Here is a 25,906-nt window from a genome sequence, read left to right on the forward strand (position 1 = left end):
CTTGACATTGTGGATGGTCGGGGAGACCACCAGGGCCAACTCCCCCCCCCCTGAGCAAGCACCGTCGGATGGTCACTCTGGTTGAATGTGAGCTTCACCTCCGACCAGCGTGCCTTCCGGACCGCCTCATGCGTGGGAACAACGGCCAGAAACTCCCGCTTCATGGCCTTGAAGCTTCGGTGAGAGGCGTGAGCGCAAGCCCCCCCGTCGAGCGTGTCGACGGTCCCCTGAGGTATCTGGAAATCCTGATCCTCACCGTCTCAGCCATCATCAGCAGGGGCCTTGTCCTTGGCCTCCCCTCGCCGGTCACCGGTTGAGGTCGTGGGGGCTTTGCCCTCCCGTCGACCCTGCCGCTTTTCCTCATTAGCCTTTCGGAACCACTCGGCCAAATTCTTGACCGAGCGGCAGTCGGCGAGACTGTGGCGGTAAGTGTTGTGTACCGAGCACCACTTGTCCGCCGACCGGCCCTCGCTGGAGGGAACGGTGGGGCTCGGCCTATCGCCGGTGGCCTTTCCTTTGCGCGGGGCCCGCGTGGGCCCGTCTGCTGCAAGGACATGGCCCTCGTCATCGGAGCGGGCTGGTTTCCTTTTGCCTCTCCTATCTCGCCGCTTAGAGCGGGGGGCAGATTCGGGGGTAGCCGCAGCCGCCGCACCGGTGCTGGGAGAGTTCTAGGCCCATGCCTCCTCCTTCCGGGCCACCTTGTCCGCCAACTCGAAGAGCTCGGCAGTGGTCTTGGGCTCCTTGGAGGCGATCTTCTCCAGAATGCGATTATGCCGCACGCCGTTCCGGAATGCATATACAACCGCGTGGGCTGGAATGCACGGAATAGTGTTGCGGACCTGACAGAAGCGCTGTATGTACGAACGGAGGGACTCATCATCCTTCCGCCGTACATCGTGTAGGTCCGCCTCTTCCCCCGTGCGGGGATATGTGCCCTGGAAGTTCGTAATGAACTGCTGGCACAGATCCTCCCAGGAGTGAATGGAGCCGAGGGGCTGGGTCATCAACCAGCCACGTGCCTGACCCTTGAGGGCCATGGGAAAGTAATTCGCCATGACCCGGTCGTCACCCCTTGCCGCCACGATAACCGTGGTGTAGATCTGGAGGAACTCGGAGGGATTGATGCTACCATCATACTTCTCCGTAAGGTTGGGGCGAAACTTCAGGGGCCACCGGACATTCCGGAGACTCGCCACAAAGGCCCTACAACCCGTCCCCCCAGGGGTGAGTGTGGGGGGAGGGCCGCCTCGTGAAGAGGAGCGTGGCGCTCCAGATGAGGAGGCGCCTTCCCCGACATGGGCAGCTCGGCGCTCGTCTCGGCGTCGCTCAATGTTGATTCGAGCGTCCTGCGTCCCGTAGAGGCCGTCATGACGCCTCCGGCTTTCCGAGGCCCCTGACGATGTTAGAACCGTGGACCACCTCGAGATCGTGGCCGATCGACGAGCCCTTCTCCTTGCCGACGAGGAGAGGGTGACCGAGGTACGCGACGTACCAGCGGCAGCGGATCGGCCACTCATGGCTAACTGCCGCTGGGTAGTAGTGACCAGGTTGGCCACGTCGTCCAGCCAACGCTGAACAGGAGTCTCCGGCTCCAGGTTCACCGGGGGATGCCGCAGAAGGGCGCCTGCTGCCTGAAGCGCGCCTTGGGGCGAACCGCCATCTCCATAGTCGAGACGGCGGCGTGTCCCGGCACGTCGCGGCCTCCCTCCGCCAGGGGGCGGAGAGAGAGCCGAATCACCCGAACGAGTGAGATCCTCCCTCCGCGAAGGTTCGCAGCGGGGAGGAGTTGGAGAACCATGGCGACGGTGACGAGGACCTCGGCTCGTGCCGGAATCCCCACTCCCGAACGGGGTGGGAGTAAACGCCACCGCCTCCTCCTCTATTTCCGGGACCTCGACCATGGTCGGCTAAGGCCTGGAGAAAATTGGGACAGAAGAAGGCGACTTACTCTCGGAATGCGCAACCGCCCCTACCTGGCGCGCTAGCTGTCGAGGAGAGATCCTCAATAGCGGGGAATCGTGAGACCCCCATTTGTGAGTTCGGCCGGGGGCGGAGGCTCATCTCTTGGAAATCACTCGCTCGTCCCTAGGATCACCGACGAGCTTGCACGCAAACGGATTATACAGGTTCGGGCCGCTATGGAGCGTAACACCCTACTCCTGTGTTTGGGATTATGGATGAGTTTTACAAAAGATTTCTTCACTCTAGCAAGCGCACTTGCTTCCTCCCTCCTGGAGTTTAGGTTTTTTTCTCTACCCCCCCTTCTCAGTGGGCAGGGTCCTCCTTTTATAGCTCAAGGGGATACCACATGCACCGCCTCTACCTACCCTCTATCGGAGAGGGATCCCACTCCACTTTTCCTGGGCTTTAAACCGTGCCTTCTCCCGGAAGCTAAGCAACAACCGGTTCTCGAGTGGAACCAGGCGCCGCCCCCCGCCTGACACGGGGGACAGCCCTGTCATTCCCTCATAAATGAACGATAACCTGTGATAGCCCTTCCTCGAGTGATGCTCGGACGTGACGAGTCATACCCACCCCCACTCCGCCGGGTACAAGGGCGACGTGAGGACATGGTTGCCCTATCCGTCGGATGTGACGGTGCCAGGCCGGTCACAGACCGGTCACATCCATTAGACAGAGGTTAGCTAGGCGCGCCGCACGTCTGCCCTTACCGCATTAAATGCGGTGAGGGACAGTTGGGGCGTCGCACATTTATGGCTGTTCAGCCTATGCTCTCGCTCTTTCCCTCCGCCACGTGGCAGCCGGGTGAGGACCTCGGGGCGAAGCCGCGGGATAGCCTGAGGGGGTGACGCCATGCCCCGAGCCCCCCCCCCCCCCCGGTGGCTTCCACGACTCGCGTGACGCGCAAATGGGGCTAACTTGCAGAGTCACGTGGCCGGAGGGAAAGTAATTCCCCTCTACTTCACATACCCCCGGGTCCATATCTCCGACAAATCCGTTTAAAAAAATTCACATGCTAACTTGAGACGATCGGACTCCTAATTGCAGCTCATGATTTTCTAAAAATATATATATCCAAGCGAACTCCCAATTTCATTTTAACTAAACCATATAACAATAATAAGATTAAAATAAACTTCACCCGTTGCAACACATGGGCATTTTTTTCTAGTAATCCTAATTTTTATTGACTTTTGGTCCTGCAATTTGAGTTTTATTGATCAATCGTAGCAAATTAATTAACTAGTAGGTTTTCCGCACTATTTGACGTGAAACTAGATATAAATTAGAATTATATTTGATTAAACTATTTTCCTTATATAAACACCAAGGCAATAGCTAGGAATTAAAGGAACTGGTGCGAAATACATAATGGGATCTAAAATTTGACAGCCAAATTTTTACAATCTTGTTATCGTGATGGCCTATCATGATGACTCATAGAGCATGATCACACCTAGCTCTATTCGGTTTAGCTTTACCTATTCGATCGGCTTAATATTGTGTCCTACTACTTTTAATTAGTTATGGCTTTTAGTCGTGCCTTTAGTCTTAACCTTCTGGGTTTTTGTATTCTACTTATGTCACTAATTAAGCATGCTCCCAGCTTGTTTGGTAACTCGAGGGAAGGGGATTGGGAGTTTACACGAGGGAATTGATGATGAGATTATGGGAATTTGATTTTTAATTCCAATATCTTGTTTGGTAGAGGTGATGGAAATTGATAGGGAGTTTAGTTGGAGATTAGGTTATTAATAAAAACGGATGGCTAAGATTTGTTTAATTACCTGCCCCTACCTAGGTATTGAAAAGGAGGGAGTTTCTTCCTCAATTCCCCATCTCCATCCCACCAAAATTCCCATGTCTCCCGACCAAACAAAACACTTAATAGCCTCATCCCTCTAAAATCCTAATCCCTTCTAAAAACTCCCTCCAACCAAACAGGCCATCCATGTAATTAAGATTTGGGGCCTCTAATTTTTAGGGGTCCTGAACAATCGCACATCCTGCGCATGCCTTGTTCTGCGTTACACTATGCTCTGCCTTAACAAACAGGGCCGGATCTACATTATTAGGTCCGGTGTTAGACGATATCGATGACTTTCGGCAAAACCTATAGCAAAACTGCTTATCCATATATTATAACACTATGATCCAAGCATAATTAGTATATTATGACACCGCTAGACAAGTTATAACACCAATAAACCGATGAACCACATGAGTTGGTTAAATGTGTGGGAATAGAGGGCACTATATCAATCGATATATGTTTGTATGCGTATACCCATGATGATTGATCCAGGGTGTAAATCTTTCAGTTTTGAGAATTTTTATATGCCTATAGAGTGAACGTACGGTGACTCATTTTCGACATCTCTTAATTAATACATATAGATGAATCATCTAATTACTAACCACTCCAAAACTTGCAGTGTCATGCGTGCACTAAACTTAAAGCCGAAGTTGTTGACGACGTAATATACAGTTACATCATTACACATAATTTAAGGTGACAAAGACGGTGACAGAAAAAGGCAATAGAAACGTATGACTGCAACATAGGGTCACCGGCACCCATGGTATTATCTTTTGGCTTATACTTCTACATATCAGGCAAAATTTTTAACCTTAAATTTGAATCTGATTTTCAGGTTATTTTTTCATTGAAGTTTATTTTTCAACCTTTACTTTTAAATCGATAAGAACATATACATAAAAGTTTTATTCACAAATTAGTTTCCGTTTGTAACTATGTTGTTTAGATTATTTCACAAATAAGCCAAACGATGGCAACGTTATTATGCACCTCTTAATATAAAAATAGATAAAGTTTATGCATGTAAGTTGTTAATTAATAACGTACGGTTAGCTTTACAATTTTTTTAAAAAAATGTAGAATATTATTTTCCCTCATGTTTTGCCTTAATTTCTCAATCTGGTCTATTAGAACATGATGTTCCATTAATTGCAACCCCCCTCCCCCAAAAAAGAAATGTCCATCTCTGAGTATCTCAAAAATACCAGTTTAATTTTGAACTGACAAAAAAACTTTTCTTGTGGAACTGACGGTTGTTTGAAAGCTCGGGCTGGTGGTTAATTCTGAACTGTCAAAAAAAACTATGAACCAATTAGCTCTGCTTTTACATATAGGAGTATAATTTTTCTTGTGAATTGGTGTGTTACTATATATGCATGAGTCCATCAATTATTATTGTGGGTTTGAATTCTACGAGCAAATTAAGATTATGAACCCAAAATAATAATTAAACACATCTATCAGTGGGACCCACACAACAGTGACCGTTGACACTAGCTACTATTAATGTTTAGTGGCGTGCTCATCAACTTTGACCTCCTACTGTGGCCTAGCTTCCACCTTATCCTTGAATTCTCTGGGAGTAGATGGCGATCAAATTGAACTTAATTTATAACTGCTAAAATTTGATCGGGATTGTAATATATTTTCTAATATTCCTACATTATTGTTGGTCCAATTTCCGTTGGCAAATGGAATTATGGCAACATCAATCATAGGCTCTGCATTCTGCATAGCAGAAAGTCAGGAGCACCTTAATATGGGGTTCAGCAAACAACAGTTTTCAGCCACCAATACTATAACTCCTGATTGCAATTAGCATCTGCAAATTAATAATCACTGGTCAGTCTACTTTGCAAATAACATAGTCTATCAAAATTAATTATTGAAGCTGAGATGTGGGGCTGATAAAAGGGGGGCAAAAGCTAGTTAGCTAAGCTCTGAACAATCATAATTTCAGTGCAACTATATTAAAGCTTTGCCATTGATTTTTCTTCAGATCTTCTGAGATTGCAGATATTATTACTGACGACCCATGTTTAGGCCTGAATATCTAAATTTCATACACATATATTCAGTAAAGGATATCATTAATTTGTCACTTTCATTATCGTTGAGAGGGCAATGATGTACGTACCTGGCCGGGTGAAAAAGGTGTTAAAGCTAAAGTTTCTGATCGAGATATCTGATCAAAGTTTATCTGCAACAAACATAGCAGTCAGGCACCAATTTTCTCATCACAACCGATTCATTCATGCTATATGTGCAGAAGCAAGAGAGAATCCAAGCCACTTTATTGAGCAGCTAACATTAGTACTTTTAGGTAAGCCTAAGACATCATGGGAGAGACCAGACCACCGGTTCCAGTAGCCATTTAAAACCATATACTATACGTCTATCAAATCATCATTAGCTTAATTGTATTGTTAGAGCAGCCCCATATATACAAAGTTTCATCAAAATTAATTAGGATCGATCCCATGCAATGCATGCATTCGGATTAAAAGCTGGTATAATTAGTAGCTAGGTAGTAGTAGTTACCTGTAAGATAATATCCCCAATCAATTGAACTTGTCTGATTGAGTTGCTCCAGCAACCAATTCACTCAATTAAAACTAATCCAGAAAGATCGAACAACATGATAGCAATGTATTGGCAAATCAAAGAACCCTCGTTTGCACGCCTTGTCCATCGACTATATACTGTCTTTCTGCCTGATATATTAATTACGTTCTGACTCTCCGTGAATTGGTAATTAAATTAATAAAAACCTTAGGTTAATTTTCGGGCATCAGATTCTCACCTATGCTTTCGTAAATCATATAAGAGAACTTTAATTAAAAAAAATTCTTGGTGTAGAAGATCCAGCATTTTGATTTGGATGGACCATATCCTCAAGTGGATGGATGATGCCGAATACGTAGTACAGAGATAAGGCCCCATCCGAATTTAGTGGCCAAATAAATTTTAAAATCTAAAATAACCCCCCAAAATCTCGAGCAAAATACGTGTGGACAGGATCGTCTGCGGCCTCCAAGAAAATGGCGCTTTCCAGCGCACGTCACTCTCGGGGCCGCGCCTCTCCGCAGCCGATCCGGGCCACCCGGCGGGGACACGTGTACGGCCCACATCTGTCCACGTCATCGAGAAACACACGCACATGGGGGCCATGCATGCAACGTTAGCGAGGCACAGTTGACGCAGCAGTAAAATCTTTTAAATTTTTTCTTTTTTTTTCTCAAACGCCTACGTGAGGCAAAATACCTCGACGTACGGCGTACAAATGTACAGTATTACAATCTGTGTACGTACAAAATACACCTCCTAAGTACGTACATATACATGTATATATATTGCAACCCTCTCTATATAGTAATAGTAATCTAGGAAGGGAAAATGGGGGCTAATTCGCCTACCACAGCGTACCGTATTTTGTACCTGTAGCTTCCCTTCTATACATACCGTAATAATACGGTATATATATAATATACCCAATATATATACTATCGCGTACGCATCTGACAGACGTACACTTGGTGTACGTGTCCTCTCAGCGGTCGCAAGCCAAGCCCTCTGTACAATACTGTAATGTACAGGTACGTGTACGTGTATACTACACTACCTGCGGTCACGTATACGCATACGTATGCGTATATGTGTACGGAATGCATCAGAAGCTGATGGGGTAGACGTGCTGCATGTTGGGGTAGAAGAGGCCCCAATTCTGCTCGACGCCGGCGTCCTTCTGGTTCTCGTTGAACATGGAGAAGACGTAGGTCTCGATGGCGCCGGGGTGGCGCGGCGTGCCGCGGCCGACGTGGTTGATGAGGTTCTGGTTGTAGATCCGGGCGTTGGCCGGCGAGGCGGACATGCCGCCGGCGGAGGGCCAGCCTGTCTCGGAGACGACGAGGGAGACGCCGGAGCCGCCGTGCTTGGCCATGGCGGCGTAGAACGCGTCGACGGTGGTGTCGAACAGGTTCTGGTACCCGTAGGCGCCGTCCTGGACGACGGTGCCGGCGGCGGTGAAGAGCGCGTAGGAGACGTCGACGCTGCCCTGGCTGTAGGTGTAGGAGAAGTAGGGGTAGATGTTGGCGAGCAGCGGCGCGCCGGTGCGGGCGAGGAAGCTCAGGACGGGCGCCATGAACGCCTGCGACTCGCCGGTGAACTCCGCGGCGGACGGCGGGCTGTACACGGCGAGGAGCGCCTGCGACACCGACGTCGTCACCTTGATGTGGCCCAGCCCCGCCGACACCAGCGCGCCGCGGACGTTCTCCATGGCCGGGACCAGGCTGGACGTGGCGCCGCCGGCGACCTCGTTCCCGACGGCGACGTACCGGAACGACACCGACGGGTAGGCCTGGATGTTGTTCCGCACCCACGACGCCGCCGCGGCGGGGCTGGCGGCGAGGTTGGAGAGCACGTCGTTGGGCGCGCCGACGACGACGCTGATCCCCGTGCCGCCCACCGACTGCAGCGCCGCCTGGTCCGGCGCGTACAGCCGCATCGACGTGATGCCGTTGGAGCGGTACATCCCCACCACCGAGCTCGCCGGCGGCAGGTTGTTCGCGCTCATGCCGTAGCACACCCCGATCGCCTCCGCCTCTGCATCACCATCATATCACGTTAGTAAAATTTTTTATTACTTTAATTATTTACAGCAATTAATTAACTATTACTAAGCTTGTGGTTGCTTTATTTTTTTCGATGTGCATTTTAAGACTTGTTTATGTGCGTTTGTCTAGTACGGACTTATATAATACTCCGTAATTGGTTGTAGCTCATTGAGTAAAGGCTGGGATTCTATTCTATTATTAAAAAAATAACTAATTTATAGAGCTGTAAATAATTATGTTTTTATGTTTAGTTACTGTTAATGAACAGTAGTGCATGGGTGTACATGTATTACTGTTTAATATTAATCTCGTTTTAAATCGGGAAATGGGTACACATAGCAAGAAAGGGCGGCCGGAGAGTAGTGTAGAAAAGTGACAGAATGCGATGCATGTACTACTATTGAAGAAGTACAAATACATACACATCCTTTTTTTGACTTATTATTTTTTCGATGAATAATAATTTAAATTTTAATCTTAATCTCAAGAAAAAGACATTTAACTGAAATTTGTATGCGCGCTTGGACTAGCTTGATTTAATTTGCATATTTTTTTTGTGCTTCTCTCTCTTTCTCTAGACTCTACTACTGGCAGACAAAAATGGGATGTTTTTAGCTTTGTTTTACTGAAAAATATTATACTGATTAAGTTGGTGTCAAGTGCACGCACACTGACGAGGAATAATATATATTTGCTTCTTGCTTAGTTGCTTGAATGCTGCAGGTTTCCTGCTTCTCTAGCTTGACCTAGTTGTCACTCGTGACTAAAGACGTGTCTAAAGTGTGTAATAACTTTAACAAGTATGCTAATAAGCTAGCTCGTGACCAAGGATAACCTTAAACAACGGGATAAGCTTTTGACCCTAAGTGGATTAATCTCTTACTAGCTAGCAATCTCACTCTACTACCTAACCCTGAAAATTAGGTCTAATAGTTGAAAACTCTCCCCTGATCACGGCATCTAGCTATAGCTCTTGATGCAATTTTTTTTTTTGACTTTGGAAAGCTATCAAGTGTTTATCCTACAACAAATAGCATGTACTTGCACGCCACTTGTCAGCTAATTTCGGAGATGGACAAGGAATATACTACCCAAGAAACATAGAGAAATTGAGAGAGAAAAAATGAGATAGAGAAATTGAAAGAGAGAGAGAGAGAGAGAGAGATGGAGATGTAATGGTTTGGTCCAACGTCAGCAGCATGACCGTTGGATAGTCCACGTAAGGTCGATGTGGCCAAAGGGGAAGCTAGCTAGCTAACTAACAAAGCAGCATCTAATAAGCTTTAGCTGAAGCTTAGTTTAGACCACCCGTGTGCTAATAGTCAGTGAGTGCAGTGGAGTAATATGCAACTACTCAAGAAACGTACATGTCCAATTAAATGAAGCACACCCCTACAACTTACTAATTGCTCCAATTTGTCAGGTCATAACATGCTTTAGGACAACATAAGCAACACCTGTCCTAACTAATTAATTTCTGACTACTGGTGATCATGGATGTGCCATGTGTTTACTACTACTCTCTTTACAGTTTAGTTGCACTATATGTGTCAATATTTGTGTTAGAACAAGACTAATAGCTATAATATGTAGTACACTATTTAGTAGTATATATCCATCATTAGATATTGTTAGTGAGTGAGTGAGTTAGTTACTAGCTAGTACAACATGCATATATCTTACTTAAAGAATGGAACAGTGTTGGTACAAGATATGGGAGTTTGTGTCAACCTGGAGGACCATTGGACTGGGCAGGTACAATATCATGCATCATTTGAAAAATGTCAAGCGATAGATATATATATATCTAGAGAGAGAAAACTAAAGACGACAGATAATGAGATATGGTGTGGTGTTGGGTTAGGGGGTGGTTAAGCAGTTGTTGCAACCGAATCAATAAGGGAACAAACGAAGCGGTAGGGATCAAGAGAGAGATAGAAAAGCTTATATTTGTGAGAGAGATAGCACTTGATAAATTGAATTAACTTTCATGAATGTCAAAAACAAAAAGGCTATCTCCAGTAGCTGAATTCTTAGCCTAACATGACTACTGATGAGAGATAGAAAGAAAGAAAGATATAAAGCTAGGTTATGTGTTGAAACATTCTAAAGTTCCAAAAGATGCAAGCAACTGTGAGATGACATGCATGCATGCACCAAACATGCAAAGACTTCATCTGCAAGATTGTTAGTTAATTTGTGTACGAAATGTGCCTCTAAAAGCTAGCTGCTAGCTAGCTAGAAACATCCCTTTCGGCATGCTCCCAAGATACTATATATGCTTGCTTGCAGAAATTAATTACTACTCGCAGTAATTTTTCTTGTTAATTAAACTGCAGTCAATTATACTATATTCTTCAGACATATATATATATGCACTTTTGTTTTGGTGAGGTGCCACCACTCAAAAAGGATAGATATATCTTTGAGAGAACGACTCTCGATAAGCAAAAATTCAGAGAGGTGAGTCATCAGAGAAGATCAGTCAAAATTGAGGTTTCCTGATCTTTTAACGAAAGTGATTGATGCGAGGTTTTTACTGGTCCCATAGACGAAGACGACGATGCGTGTGAGTGATGGGCAGAATGAGACGGCACGAGACGAGCTTAATTAACCTTCTTTCAGCAGCAGCAGCAGCAGCAGCAATTAAGCAGCAGAAGAGAATAATTAAACTCGCAGTGAGAGCGACAGGCACCGAAACTGCAGGGGGAGGCGTTTAACGAGATGACTCGCTAACGAGAGTTGTTATCTCTCTTTTCCGCATGACGTTGTTGATGAAAATTGATGTATATCTATGTGACTCTTGACCACTGTGTGTATTATTTGTTAGCTAGCTATCTCTATTTAGCTAGCCCATTTCTACCAATTATAATCTCTTCATCTTTCTCTGTCTCCCAAGAAATTAATCATTAACTTTTTGCAATCTATCCACACACCATGCATGACGTGCGTAAACAAAACCTTTTTTTGGTAATAGAATAAAATTAAACCCCAGACTCTGCATCGTGAGCGAGTGCATGAACTAAACTAAAACTTATATATACCTAATGATTTTCCAAACATGCAACAAATCGAAAAAAAAAAACACAAAAGAGAGATAGAGAGAGAAAAAGAAAAGGAAAGAGAGGGAAAGGTAATCACTTTGAGGAATGGAGGCAAAGGCACCGAGGAGCAATGCGAGAGCGAACATGGAGGCTACACCTTGGCTAGCCATTTCTCTCAAAACCTCTCTCAAATTCCAAAAGCTAAAAATGAGCTATATATAGGAGATGTGGTTTGTGTGTGCTGCTGCCAATGAGCTAACCAACACGCCTCCTCTCTGAGTCTCTCCTTGTTTCGTTGGTGTGAGAGCCACTGCCTGCAAGGCCCTTATATAGATGCTGAGGAGTAGAGAGGAGACAAGGCAGAGAGAGAGAGAGAAGGGTTATCTTGTCCAAATTGTCCAATCCACTTGCGGCTGGCCCAACGTCCCCAGCAACATTCATTCATTTAGCCTACTTCCAATTGACCAGCTTTCTTGCTAGGGCAGCCGGCCGGCCGTTGCATGCGTCACCCGTCTCCTCTCCTCTCGTGGCTTGTGACTGGTGGCCAGAAGTTATCCGGTACACAGGTTGTTGTGTAAGAGAGAGAGAAAGAGATGGATAGAGAGAGAGAGAGAGAGAGAGGAGGGTATGGGGGTTAGGGAATAATAGTTCCACACCAAACAACTTTTGAAAAAAGAAATATGGGTTTAAATTTAGATGATGATGACTATGATCTCCGCACGCGTGTGATGTTCGGTGAAAGAGAAGTTTTTAGGTCAACGAGAGAAGGATGCGGCGCGCCGTGATCGGTAGTTTCTCTCGCTTTGGTGCCGACGTAATTCGGTCTTCGAAGGAATTTAAACGTCTTACTCAAGAACATTCGTCGCGCGTGTCGGTTCTTTTTATGACAAGGTTTATGCTATACGGAAGCCGACACGACTTACCTAAGAAGAAATTGACATCATTGTTTTCTATAGGTCCTTTTTTAATGGATCGTGTAGTCATGTACGGAACGAAAAATATTTTGACGCACTGTCATAGTCTGCCTAAAGCGTAGAAATCAGTCATCCGACTTAGTACTTTCTCTTCTAGTTTCCTTTTAAAGCATTTAATTTAAAAAACCAGCTGACTTACCATAATCAAAATTAATTGTAAAAATTGTTGCTTTCCCTGGCAAATATAAAAAGAAAAAAAGTGTTCTTGGTGTACCTAATTAATAAATTCTTACATGAACCAAATAATTACTTGAACCACTTTAATTACATATTAGGTATTTATTGGTCTCCTATATATATTTTTGCCTGCACTTCTTTTTTTTAGACCAGCTCCACTTACCCTTTGTTAGGCTAAGTCGTGACAGAGAGACACAATACAACTTCTTCTCTAAGTACCCCAGGTACATGAGCTTTATCCTTGTCATATAGCATGATCACTTGGTGTGTCGTTGCAACCTCTCTAAATTAGTAAATTATAAGCAAGCTTAGCTATAACTGGTCATAGCTGATTCTATTAATCATCAGTTTGGAGCATCCAAATGTATCTGGCCGTTGATCTTATTATAATGCAAAACTGATGTGTGGATAGGGAGGAACATGGTGTTGCTATCAGTGGAGTGCCGTTATGCAACTGCTTTCTAGTATAACTACTAATGAAGAGATAATATTAGGTGCACCAAATGTGTTCATACAAAAACTAGCCTGCAGTGTCTACTCTCTTGTATAGATTAATTACAATTTCATATGTATACAATACGATTAGGACCTTTCTATGGATGAATTAATCATTTGATCAACATCTTGTGCATGAACTGGTCAAGTTCATTGTTTGCTATGGGCATTTGGTAGATTATAACATAGATATACAGAGAGAAGTTTCCTGTTGGCTGCTAAATTAGCAGCCTCCTAGCTTTATGACATGTATATATATGCTAAAAAAGGTTTAATTTGACATGTGCCTTTTGGGGACTGTTTAATATAATTGATCAAATTATATAGGTAAAACAACACACATTAGGGTGAGGCGATGTTTCTCGATCGACACAATTCGTCGTTGTTGTGTTAACACAGGTCTTTAATTCATTATTCTTATAGATTTTGAAAAGATTGAAAAGAAGCACATGTATGCAGTTTTCTTGTTGATGAAAGATGAATGATTTTAAATTTTGCTGCGGGTAGGTAGTTAGTTCTTGCTGTAAATTATTTCAAGCATGTGCCCAAACATTGCCTAAGCAACTTACAAGGCCACATTAAAAAAAAAAAGGTAATCAGAGAGCACAACTAGGAACGGTTCATTGCTTTTGACATGAAGGGGAGAAAATGATGGATTAATATATGCAGTGTTTGACAGTATATCGAACAGAGATGTCAAAAGCATCTCCCTTTGGCAAACCACAAACCGTCAATTTGGAAAGGGACGATGGCATTTGCATTTGATCCGAACATCATAGCTGACCTCTGGCCGGCTAAAAAGTACAAAACATGTGACATACAAAGCCCAAAAATTCAACCTATAGTTTTGTCCTTTCAGTGTACTGAATTTCATCTTAATTGGCTATTTTTCTCATCGTAGCAGGAACATGTCACCTTCTCGGTTGAATTGGTTACTCGTTACATCGTTTTGAAATTTTTTTTTTTTACTATTCTCCGTACAAATCTTCAGTTGGTTCGAAGCACCGAAACACAAGAGAGTCACACAAATAAACATAATGCATGCTACACGGAGTTTGATTAATTGTGCCCCTTAGCAATTTCTCTTGTCCCAATCAGGTTGGTTACCCTGCGCTTTTTGGCTCCTACGTGGACACCAGGTCACCCCTTGTCCTGTTGCTGCTGTCTCTTTGAGTGGATGGGAGGCCGGGTGCCTAGTCGGATACATGGAGGCCAGAGGGGCCACCTGGAAAGTTCACTTTATCCATACTCCTGCTTATGTGGACATAGGAGAGCCAACATGTCATGTCAGCATTTGTGGCATAGTGGCGACTCCTCCTATTCCATTGGATTTGCATGTTTCATGATGATTTTATTAGGCACTATGTGCACACATGGCCTCCATGCAAAGCTGGCTCGTGAGCTATACGAGGTCGACGACGAGGATGATGATGATGATCAGATTGCTTATGTGGTGCTTCGATCCGTGTACTACGCATGGATTTATATCATCTGGTCACTGTCATGGTGGAGGACGTTTTATAAATATAAGTCTCTCTAGCTCTAATTCATTCTTGGATCTACCTTTTAATTTCTTTTTCCGGATTATTGGCTAGCTGCATGCTATATGGTGCTAGTCACCTGTCAATTGCTGATGAATTAAATTGAGTTCCTGTTTCAACAATATATACGCGGACTTCAAAATTTTGAGAATTAATTGGAGGCAGCAACTGGTTGATGGATGATCGACTTCTATCTCCAACCTCCAACTATATAGCTAGCTAGCCTTTTGCTCTGAAAATAAAATGTGACCTGTTTAATTAACATCCTACTAGTTTGTCAACTTTAAAAGAGTTCAATAATTGGTTTTAGTTCGAGAAATATTTCCTCAAGACCAGCTAGGACAGAGAGAATATTTTTTTGCCCATACAAGGACGATGTGTAGTAGTGGGCCTGTAAATAAATAACATAGACGAAATATATGTGACAAGGAAGAGAGATCACTAGCTAGAAGTATATATATACTCAATCGATCGAAATGACGTCGTTTTATGTTTATCCTTACTTGGTTTCTGCTTATGTGGACTGCAAGAACACACCTTGTCCTGTCAGCAGATTGCTACAGGCCGTTGATATATACTGGCTTTGCTAGTAATAAACCTCTAGCTTTTGTGCTGCTGGAATTCTCTCTTGGTACTTTAATTTGCCTTGGCCGGCTCTAGGAAGTGGTTATCTTCTTGGACTGTGATTCTACATGAGTCCGATGTTTTTCCATGTCTTCTTGCTCTTGTTAATTTATAGAGAATATAGGAGTACAAGCATTAGCCATCCGTCACCAAAGTCATGAGCCAAACAGTAGCTGAGAAAGAATATTTGTGTTCCTTCCAAGCTCATCTAGCTGACACATCAGCAAGTTGGTGCACATGCTAACTTATTGTATAATGCTACCAACATCAGGGTTAAGTAGAGAGGGGTATATAGTACTCCCTCCGTACTCGTCAAGGAAGTTGTTTTGGACAGCGACACAGTCTCCAAAACACAATTTTGACTTCTTATTTCTATAAAAATATTTATTGAAAAATGATATATGTATACTTTTATGAAAGTATTTTTCAAGACAAATCTATTCATATATTTTTTACGTTTTCAAACTCAATAAACTTGAGAGTTATTCATGATTTATATTCCCAATGTTTAACTTAAACATTATCCTAAACGACTTCCTTTACGAGTACGGAGGGAGTGCATTATTAATTCCTTTGTGCACAACCATGCATGTATATACATTTATCTTTCTAAGAGAAATTAACATACATGTATGTTAAAGATGCTTATGCCTTTTGATTATTTTCCTGGCCTCAGAAAATAAGAGGCCCAAGTATTTCTGAAGGAAAACGAATGGCATATATATATAGAGTACACTAGTACTAGTTGCATGGGCAAAGGTGGTAGTGGCCAATGGAGTAATTAATGGAGATCTATGAGGATAAAGCATAATTTGGAATATGTGGGGGCCTGCAATATGCATGAATGAGTCATGCATGATGATCGATTAACCAAGACCACCCACCACTGTTACCTGACAATTGCAGCAGTTAATGGCTAAGATCGATCGACAGCCACGGTTGCCGGATTAACCGGATATTTTGTTTCCACTATATCATATGAAAGCTAGATAAATCAACAAGCAACTTAACATCTATCTGCATCTTAACTTTCATATGCTGCATGTGTATGGATAAAAATGAGAGAACTAAATATGTGTATGAGGATAAAAACGAATTTAATTAATTAATTAAACGTGTGCTAGCTACATCTCGACCGGTCATCAGCTCATGGATGGATTGATTTATCCATGTCATGGTCACATGGATGGATGGTTTACTTTGCCCAGAATCTTTCCTTTCCTATCACCTTCAGTGTGATGGGCAAGGTGATGAATGAGAGAGAGAGTTCCAGTGATTCTTCTCTCTTCTCTTCTTCTTCTTCGATTCCTTTCTCTAGCTTCTTCTTCTCCTTGGATCGATCTCATCCTGTTGATCTCGATGCTTTTGATGGCGGCTGCAGCTATAGCTAGGTCGATCATACAGTAGTAGTACAGTATTTTCTTCGTTTCATATTATAAGATTTTTTATCATTATCCATATTTATATATATGTTAATGAATCTAAATATATATGTATGTCATTAACATCTATATGAATGTGAACAATGCTAGAAAGTGTTATAATATGAGACAGAGGTAGTAGATTGAGCTTTGTGATCTAGGCTAGCCAGGATCATAGATGATACATGAGTGGATAAGCCACGTACGCACATGCAGCCACAGGAACAACTTGAAGCCCCTATTACGTTGTTTCCATCCAGATAAGATAAGATTTCCACGCCGTTTATTTTACCCCGGCCGGCCCATACATGTATACATCTCTATACGTACGATCGAGAGTACAATGGTACGTATATTTACGCATGTGTGTATATATATGTGTACTCTATATGTCTGTGTACATATGTACACAAATAGTTAACAACAGTATACATAAAGAACTATATATATATAGCTTAATGCAATAAGAGCTAGTACATAGCACGTACACGCATTTTTGTATATAGTTGATTATGCTTGTACGTATATCATTAATTACATACATTTATATATTCCACGTACGTATTTTCCATAGAAATTTTAGCTAGAGGTTTCATTGCATGACGTGGACGTGGTTGAATAGCCACACAAAATTAAAATAGAAACAAAACAAATTAAGAAACTGGGAGAAGCTAGCTAGCGCGCCTGTCCATTTGGAAAAGATCGAGTTTAATTTGAACACATTAGATAGGGAGAGTATATATCATAAAAAAAAAGGATAAGCTGCAAAATTGCCACGTCGGAAAGCTGCAGCGTCTCGTTGTACACAAGAGCTAGCTAGAAGCACGCACGCACGCACGCACGCAGCAGCCGGGCGGTCACACAGGTCGACACGGACGCCTAATTTGTAGGACTTTGTGTTTGTGTATGGGCATGCTTCGAAAGCGATTTATATATAAATTTCCCTTTCAAATATATGTTGGCATATTAAAAAAAATTAAAAAAACAATCAGATGGATATGGATATATTGTTTTGTAGCTTTGGCCTTGTCATCAACTCATAATGAGATTGTGTTATTGTGGGGAGGAGATGCCACATGTTTGCGTCCTAGGGAGTGGAATGGAATGGTCGATTGGGGGCTCACAAGGGATTAGGACGTACGCGTCCGGCGCACGCGCGCGCACGCACGCAAACGCAACCCCATCTCAGCTTTTCAAACAGGCCACAGACTGGGACTGGGGAGTAGTGACCACACACCCTAGCTAGAGAGCGCTTCAGAATCAGACATGTCACTTTCCTATTTATGTTTAATTAATTAACCAAAAATATTCAAACTAAGATATAGATATATGTATGTGGTAGTTAATTACGTATATATAGCTCAGGTTTGACTGTGTAAGTAAGTAACTACTCAAAGTTAATTTTATCAGTTATTTTTTTAAGGCATATTTATTACTATATGTATCACGGGCACATCACCCTACGACACAGAATCGTTGACATATAGTTTTTATGGAAATTAAATAGTTTGTACATGACCAAGAGCGTCATTTTTTTCAACAGCTAGTTTGTCTACTAGCGTAATTTTCTTTTCCCAATAGACAGTTTGTGTGCACGAATGCAAAATTTTCCCAATGGCTATCCATAACAATTCTATGTCTTAGTGTAGTGGTAATCTCTTTTTTTATTATTTTTTGAACTTTTTTTATTTTTAAAAATAAACCATTCTAAAACTTTTCTAGAATCTGAATCTTTTAATCACGCCAGCCCGTTTGGTTTGGCAAACCAACACTGACACACCACACATATCGGGCGTGACAGTTTTATCTCGCCACACCAGTTAGACTGGCATGATCAAATAACGCAACTAGCGTGATAAAAAAGGTTCAGACTTTAGAACTAAGTTTTGAAAGTGTTTATTTTAAAGTAAAAATTTTAAAAAGTTCAAAAAATAAGAAAACTTCGGTAATAGCCACCTTTTAAGTCGTTGTCCACACCCATATGTATGATAAGAGTACATGGTGAAAAATCACAAGATAATCCACATATCAATAATTATCAAAGGGTGTGTGTAGTTAGTTAATACAACAACAATCCACTTGGCCTAAGTTACTAGCAAATTGTCACGACATCAATACTCAAGAATCAATAAACAAGCATATTAACCCCTTATATATCCAATTATACGGTGGTCCTTAGCAAATAGTCAGTCTCAGTGAGCATTGGTGCCGTACAAATTCTCCTTCATGGAGAGAGATTCAAGATAGGTTTACTTAATTATTAATCAGTTGCACTGTTTAGGTCTATAGGTGTTCTGGTAGGAGACATTTTTTTCTTAAAAAAAGAGTATGTACGCCGCTTGATATACATCAGTCCCCTTGCTAGGTTAGCTTTGTTACTACATTAATTTTTTTCTCTCCACAAAACAACTAATATAATGAAGAATATCAATATTTCTATTAATAGTAGAAGTGTAAACTAATCTCAATCATTTAGGGAAGATTTAAGTGTAAATGAAAAAGATGGTGCAGGTAGAGCTAAACACTAGACGACTAATTTTAATCATTTCAGTCTAACAAATGATAACACACACTTGCCAAACTTAAAGACCTCTCTTCCCTCCACAAAATTTTAAAAAATAGGATGTGATGAAAAGAGAGTAGATCAAGTTATTGGGAGTAGCTAGATAGATAGCTGGCAGGATGAGTGGTTTTATAGTTTTCAAACGTGTAAACATCAATATTACCTCATGATTCAATTGCTTACAAGACTCGGCCACTGATCTCTCCATTGATTAAGTGACTAGTAGCAGTAGTAGTAGTAGGTACGAGTAGTAGCTAGGCGTGTATTGTTGTTGATCCCATTGACGTCGAGTTCAACCCGTGTACAAAGTCAAATATTGTGGCACATCTCATATACCATTCAGTGTTATAAACAATCTGATCTTAACTAGCCACTTACTTGTATATATATGCGCAACATTTTTGCAAAAACTTAATTAATCCTGTACAGTGATTGTGTTGGATCTTGATTGATTTCACCACTAACGATTGTATTCTGCCTGCATCTTGATCAGAGAGATGCACTATCACGTAATAATTATATACATTTAGGCAGTAAGTGCAATAGTGCATCTATCGATAATCACGAGGTGATCGATCGATGATGATGATGATCTTCTAGAAGATGAATTATATATATATATATATATATATATATATATACACACACACACATGAATCAGTCATTACGTGTGTATAGACAAATTAAATGGATTATTGCTGTCACGAGAGGCGTCTTAGCCGCCTTACTTTCGGCTTAGCTTGTATATATGTATCATGTGCTATTACTTAGTGAATCGTACTATACGTGCTTAATTAGCTTAGCTCTAAGCAGCCATTGGTCAGGATATATGAGCTCCAAGTGTCAAGCTGCAACGATATGATGCAACACCACATTGTTAATTAATTAGTAATGATTAAGTTGTAGCTTGATCGAGTACAATTAAGTTTCTCCCTTTTGTAGCATACACATATCTTGTTAGCTTTAATATATATCCTAGCTCTGATATCCTTGCTAATCTACTTGCTAGCTCTTACGTACGTGGCCTGTCCATCGATCATATCGATATATTGATCAAGCAGAGACGATGATATGATCATATGACACGCAATGTATATATGCATGTAACACACACTATTTAATTATATACACGGCATATATATATCACAAAAGCTAGACATATATAGGTCAGCTACAAATGTAGCAGTGCACAAGCGATCGATCGATGATTATTATATATGCATGATAACTAATTTAAATATCTGTATTTATATATGCTAACTATTTTGAGATTAGAAAGGCTAGTACACACTATACCATATACTCCCTCCTTCTCTAAATGTTTGACGCCGTTGACTTTTTAAAATATGTTTGACCGTTTATCTTATTCAAAAATTTTTGTGAAATGTGTAAAACTATATGTATACATAAAAGTATATTTAACAATAAATCAAATGATAGGAAAAGAATTAATAATTACTTAAATTTTTTAAATAAGACGAATGGTCAAATATTTTTAAAAAAGTCAACGGTGTCAAACATTTTGGGATGGAGGGAGTATATACATGCAGGTCGTTATATTAGGTAGTACCGGTTGCACTAGACTATATGTGTACTGTTTAAGTTTGTGTTGAGTGCACGAGAGAGAGAGAGACGACAAAGCTATAGGCTGACAGGGCTTAAATTAAACAATGACGTACACGATCGATGCGTATGTATATGCGCCTCCGTCATTTAACTTAACAAAAAACACGAAGAGGAATTAATTAAGAAATAAAGTATAAAAAGCATATGAATTTGAGGAGTAGGTGTACGTATAGAGGTTAGTTAATCTGGCCCTCGATGACGTCTGGAGCCCATGGATTTGTTAATCACGCATTAGTTAATTAATTAATGGTGAAGTAAAAAAGTAATCGTGTCCGTCGATATGATCGATCTTTCGTTGGCTTAATTAAGATTTTGGATAAATCAGCCAGTTAATTTAAGGATTATTGTCCATAAATATATATCCAGCCTTCGTAGGCTTGTGCTTTTTGACAAATGTATCGTTTAATTTAATTTTGACAAGTACTAGTACTACGTACAGAATATTGCATTGTATTTCTACGTTAACAAGTACTACTATAGAATTGTACATTATATATTGAAAACTAGAAAATTCCAATTTGAAAAACGTTTCGATTATAATTAGCGGGAATCAAGTTAAAGATAGGCGGGAAAACCTTATTCCAAGATGGACCTACTATACAACTTGAGGGCGGGCTGAGCAAGTTATTCGTGAAAGAGAGAATTCCTTATATGTTACTGAAAATTGGTCTGATCCTTTGTATGTCATTAAAAATTGGCTATTCTCCTATATACATTGATCCAAATTTGCGCACCCTCTCGTACCACTTCCGTCTGTTGACTGTGTGTTAACTGTTAACTCTAATGTAAAAAAGACATATTTGCTCTTCTGAGTTGTTAGCCATGTCCAATACTCAGAAGGGCAAATACGTTTTCTTTACTTAAAAGTTAACGGTCAACAGACGAGAGTGGTATGAGAGGGTGCGTAAATTTAGATCAATGGCATATAAGGAAAGAGCTAATTTTCAGTGCGTTTAATTTAAAATCTAACGAATAAAATTAAAGGTTTGGCAAGCCAACTAAAATTAGGCGAAAGTACGTGCGTCGATCGTCATTTGCGTCTGGCAATCAAGCGCTTTGCGCGCGATTGCTTAAAATTTGAGCGGTCATGCATGGAGCTCACCTGGCTGGCCGGCTGCAATCCTGGCGTGATTTTGTGCGTGCGCTCATCACATCTCAGACGACCTGGATGCTGCCTCCTGCCTGCTCGCTCTGCCTTAATTTCCTGTGACTTTCTCTAGCTTCGTTCGTCACAGCTGCTGCAGATCGAGCATGTCATATGTCCAGGTTTCTCGGCTAGCTATAGACTTAATTTGGCTAGCTGCACAAAATCGGCACGCAAACAACACGCGACCATCGATCCATTCAGGCCACACGGGAAGCTGCCTGCCTGGCCTGGATCGAGATATAATCAGCAGCAAGCATGCAGCGTATGCATGCACGAACAGATCAGTAGGTATTGTTAGCTTACTCAGCATTGATCAGGTGCTCCGAGACATATGCATGCACCTGCTGATCATGATTAGCTGGGATCGATCTAATTAATCGGAATTCGGAACTATGGTCATGATCTGATGATCAAGCAGTAAACAAATTGCAAGCCGGCAAAGCATATGCACACACACAAACTCGTAGGATGCATGCATCCAGCGGCCACAACTTGGCCAACTTGCATTAATTCGCGCGGCCTATCCAGAGATCGAGCCCCTTGTGTATGACTGCCCGGTGGGACACCGCCGGCGGCGGCGGCTGCTACCGCCACGTATGACTGGCCGGAGTACATACCAGCAACAACACACGTGGCTAGCTAAACCTACATGTGTGTAGTATACTATCATAAATCTTATCTTTACATGGAACGATTGAACAATTGATGTTGACCGGCCGATGACTACTCCCTCTGGTTTATATTATAACTCATTTAACTTTTCTTTTAATCAAATTTCTTGATCAAAGTTTATAGAAAGATATAGTGGTATTTTCCACACAAAACAAATATATTATGAAAAATATTCAATATTAGATTTAATAAAACTAATTTGATACTTTAAATATTATTAATATTTTAAAAAAAATTAAGTTTGACTCGAAAAAATTATAATATGAAGCAGTAGATAGAATATATAAAATGAGACAGGAGGACAAGCTGGAAGAGAGACGAGGAGACGACAGCATGCGTGCGTGTATGGGCGTGGGTGGATGGGGCGGTCGCCGGCGCCACCGGTCGTAATCAGCCGCCACTGGGGCCGGCCTAACCGATGATCGATGAGGACACGGCGGGTCGCTGTTGCTGCTGACTCTGCATGTGGTCCCCCACCTGCAGCCTGCGCTCGGTTCATTTTAATTATACTCATTTTTATTTATTTATTTATTTTGTTTGAGGTTGTTAGTTTGGTAATTGATGGGCCACATTTATCTCTCTGGAAACCTGGACGTGTATGGGCTGAGCAATTTACATTTATTATGTGGGCCTTCTACATGGAGGCTGCCGTCCTACCGGGAGTGAGGGCCCAAGCTCTCTCACAGACTGATTTGATTGGGCCCCGGGAAGGCTGCCGAATGGGCCTTCAGTCGCTTGGGCTGGGGGCTATGGGCCCGTCTAAGTTTACAGTTGGGGCAATTTTCTCGCGGTGGCTAATTCGCGCTTGCTGGCGCGCGCGCCATGTCATCCCCGTGTCTTCATGCTGATTTTTAAATCTCGAGTTGAAAGTTTTCAAATATAAGTTAAAAGTTTTTAAATTTGAGTTAAAAGTTTTCAAATCTGAGGTGAAAAGTTGAACGTTTTTAAAATTTGACTTGAAAAATTCAAATTTTGAGTTAAAATTTTTCAAATTTGGATTTAAAATTTTAAAAATTTAACTTCGAATATATATTTATTTTCAATTTGTTAGTTAAAAAAATCTCGTGAAAAAAGAAAATCTTATATATTATGATAATTATCTTAAACAATCATTATCTAACACTAATATACTACTAGTAATTATCTTATCCAACAAATTAAGCGCCAGCGGCGCGCGCCGGCGCACTAGGCACCCCACAATTTTCTAGTTGCTGCTAATCTCTTGAGGATTAGAACAAAAGTAATGCATACGAAGAATATTTTTCAGATATCATATGTATTTTAAGATTACAACTTCATAAACATTTCTAATTTTCAAAAGCAGACATTTTAATATGGCCACATGTTCGATCTACACAGACAGTCGGCCGTCTGAATACGAAGACCTAATTTTCACAGGTCTTTAATGACAGGTGGAGAGCCGAGCCGCTTACGTAGATCCATTTTGACTGCACGTGAAAATGCTTTCCATAGATCCATTTTGACTGCACGTGAAAATGCTTTCCGTGATATTGTGTTGGACTTACTATATAAACTATATAAAATTTTAATGATTGTTAAGAGAAATATACTGTCAAACCTGCATAAAAAATGCATAAGATGCTATGAATTTCACTAGAAGATTGCATATTGCATATTGGATTACTTTTTATCATCATAGTTCACTTTAGACCATTTTTCCTTTCGCACATTACAGAATACTCTCCATGTTCCTTCTCTTACACCCTCCTTTATTCGTATCTGCTACTCTGGGTCTAGGTATGAGTTAATTAACATGAACGAAGTACAAGCACAGGGTGTACTAGGACAACGCTTGATTGTAGAATCCTCGTTGTAGTTGTGAACCCGAGCTCCACCCCACCTACTGCACTAGGTCTAGGTACTTTGCTTCCACACCACTTAAGCTCCGTCCACCGTCAGGGTTATGGATACCACATATCCAATAGTAGTTGATTTAATCTCGGTAGGACCCACCACATACCATGTCTTATACGGGAACAATCTTCGGATATAGGAGGAGTTCTGCATAAGGAAGGATGAATAGAGTTCTACATGGAAACGACAATGACTACTCGGATTGTATCCATATTGGTTTCCCTAGTTCTACTTGGACAAAGGGGCACCTATAGGTATAAATACAAGGCCCCTAGGAGGAGAGGGGGGACGGAACAATAGATCAAGATAGAAAGATCAACATACAAGCCAACATACGCTAAGACAAGCCGCCAGATATCGACATCAGAGATATGCCTGGATCAACCCTATCCGGTACCTACAGAGGCCGGCCGTAGGGATCTAGCGCTGTCTTTGATCTCGCTGGGCACGAACTCGAGGAGGAAGACTACCCTGTTGTCGACTACGAGTCAGAACTTCAGACCGCCATGTCGACAACAGTTAGATAGGCTACCCCAAATATTGTACTGGTGTGATTATGGTGAATAAGAGCAATACCGGCTTCGGCCAACTGGATATAGGGTTATTACCTGACAATTCAGGGGCCCGAACCTGTATAAAAATCCTCGTCCCCATCTTTTTTACCTAAGTCTCGCATATATCCTAGTACCAACAATCCCCATACTATGCAAATATCGGAATCGCGACATCAAACGTCGACACGTCAACAATGATCTCCTCCAAAGGTAGCCATGTGTAGCTCGAGTTCCGCCTCCGCCCAATGGCTAGTGCAACTAACCTTGTTCTTTGATTTGCTGGTGGCGGCTTCCACTCGAGGTCAATATTGCCCTCCACCAGTAGCTTCAGTTTTTTTAAGCTCCACCTCCATTTCACCATTTGGCATTGATCCAAAGCTAAAGATCCATGCTTGCTCAACTCAAGCAATCAAACTCTGCCTCCACCTTTTCCTGTGCTAGCCCCAACTCGATATTGAGGACATTGAGATTGTTCCTCTAGGCCTTCACAGATCGATATTAGTTTCGTGCAACTCAAGCTCTATCTTTGCATGGTATAAACTGTGCTTTGCTAGTGTCAGGCCTATACCACTGAATTTTACTTTCATCACATTCATATTGTAGTCGAGTTTGTTGGTTATATATGCAGACGAGCAACATGCAAGGAGAGATGGAGATGAGAGGTACGCTTTGAGCCACTCATCCGAAACAACTAATCTAGGGTAAAAATTTCTTACCTAGTCTAAAGTAAAAGGATATGCTAATACCTAGAACTATCAGGTAAGAAAATATGATCCTAAACATGATTCACTTAAAAAAA

General features: G+C 41.9%; 1 protein-coding gene across 2 annotated transcripts; it reads right to left on the reverse strand.

The window, feature by feature from the left end:
- Nucleotides 1-6,988: 6,988 nt before the first annotated feature.
- On the reverse strand, nucleotides 6,989-24,468 carry LOC4338611 (lichenase-2). 2 transcript variants are annotated; one of them, XM_066310506.1, is made up of 3 exons: nucleotides 24,426-24,468; nucleotides 11,536-11,774; nucleotides 6,989-8,383 (listed from the first exon to the last, which is right to left on the reverse strand). In XM_066310506.1, the coding sequence occupies exons 2-3, from the start codon at nucleotides 11,606-11,608 to the stop codon at nucleotides 7,452-7,454; spliced, it is 1,005 nt and encodes a 334-aa protein (XP_066166603.1). In that variant the 5' UTR covers nucleotides 11,609-11,774; nucleotides 24,426-24,468; the 3' UTR covers nucleotides 6,989-7,451. The 2 variants fall into 2 exon arrangements, with proteins under 2 accessions (XP_066166603.1, XP_015639379.1); XM_015783893.3 differs by lacking the exon at nucleotides 24,426-24,468 and having other exon boundaries at nucleotides 11,536-11,998.
- Nucleotides 24,469-25,906: the final 1,438 nt, after the last annotated feature.

Source organism: Oryza sativa, chromosome 5, assembly GCF_034140825.1.
Source record: "Oryza sativa Japonica Group chromosome 5, ASM3414082v1".
Classification (NCBI taxonomy): domain Eukaryota; kingdom Viridiplantae; phylum Streptophyta; class Magnoliopsida; order Poales; family Poaceae; genus Oryza; species Oryza sativa.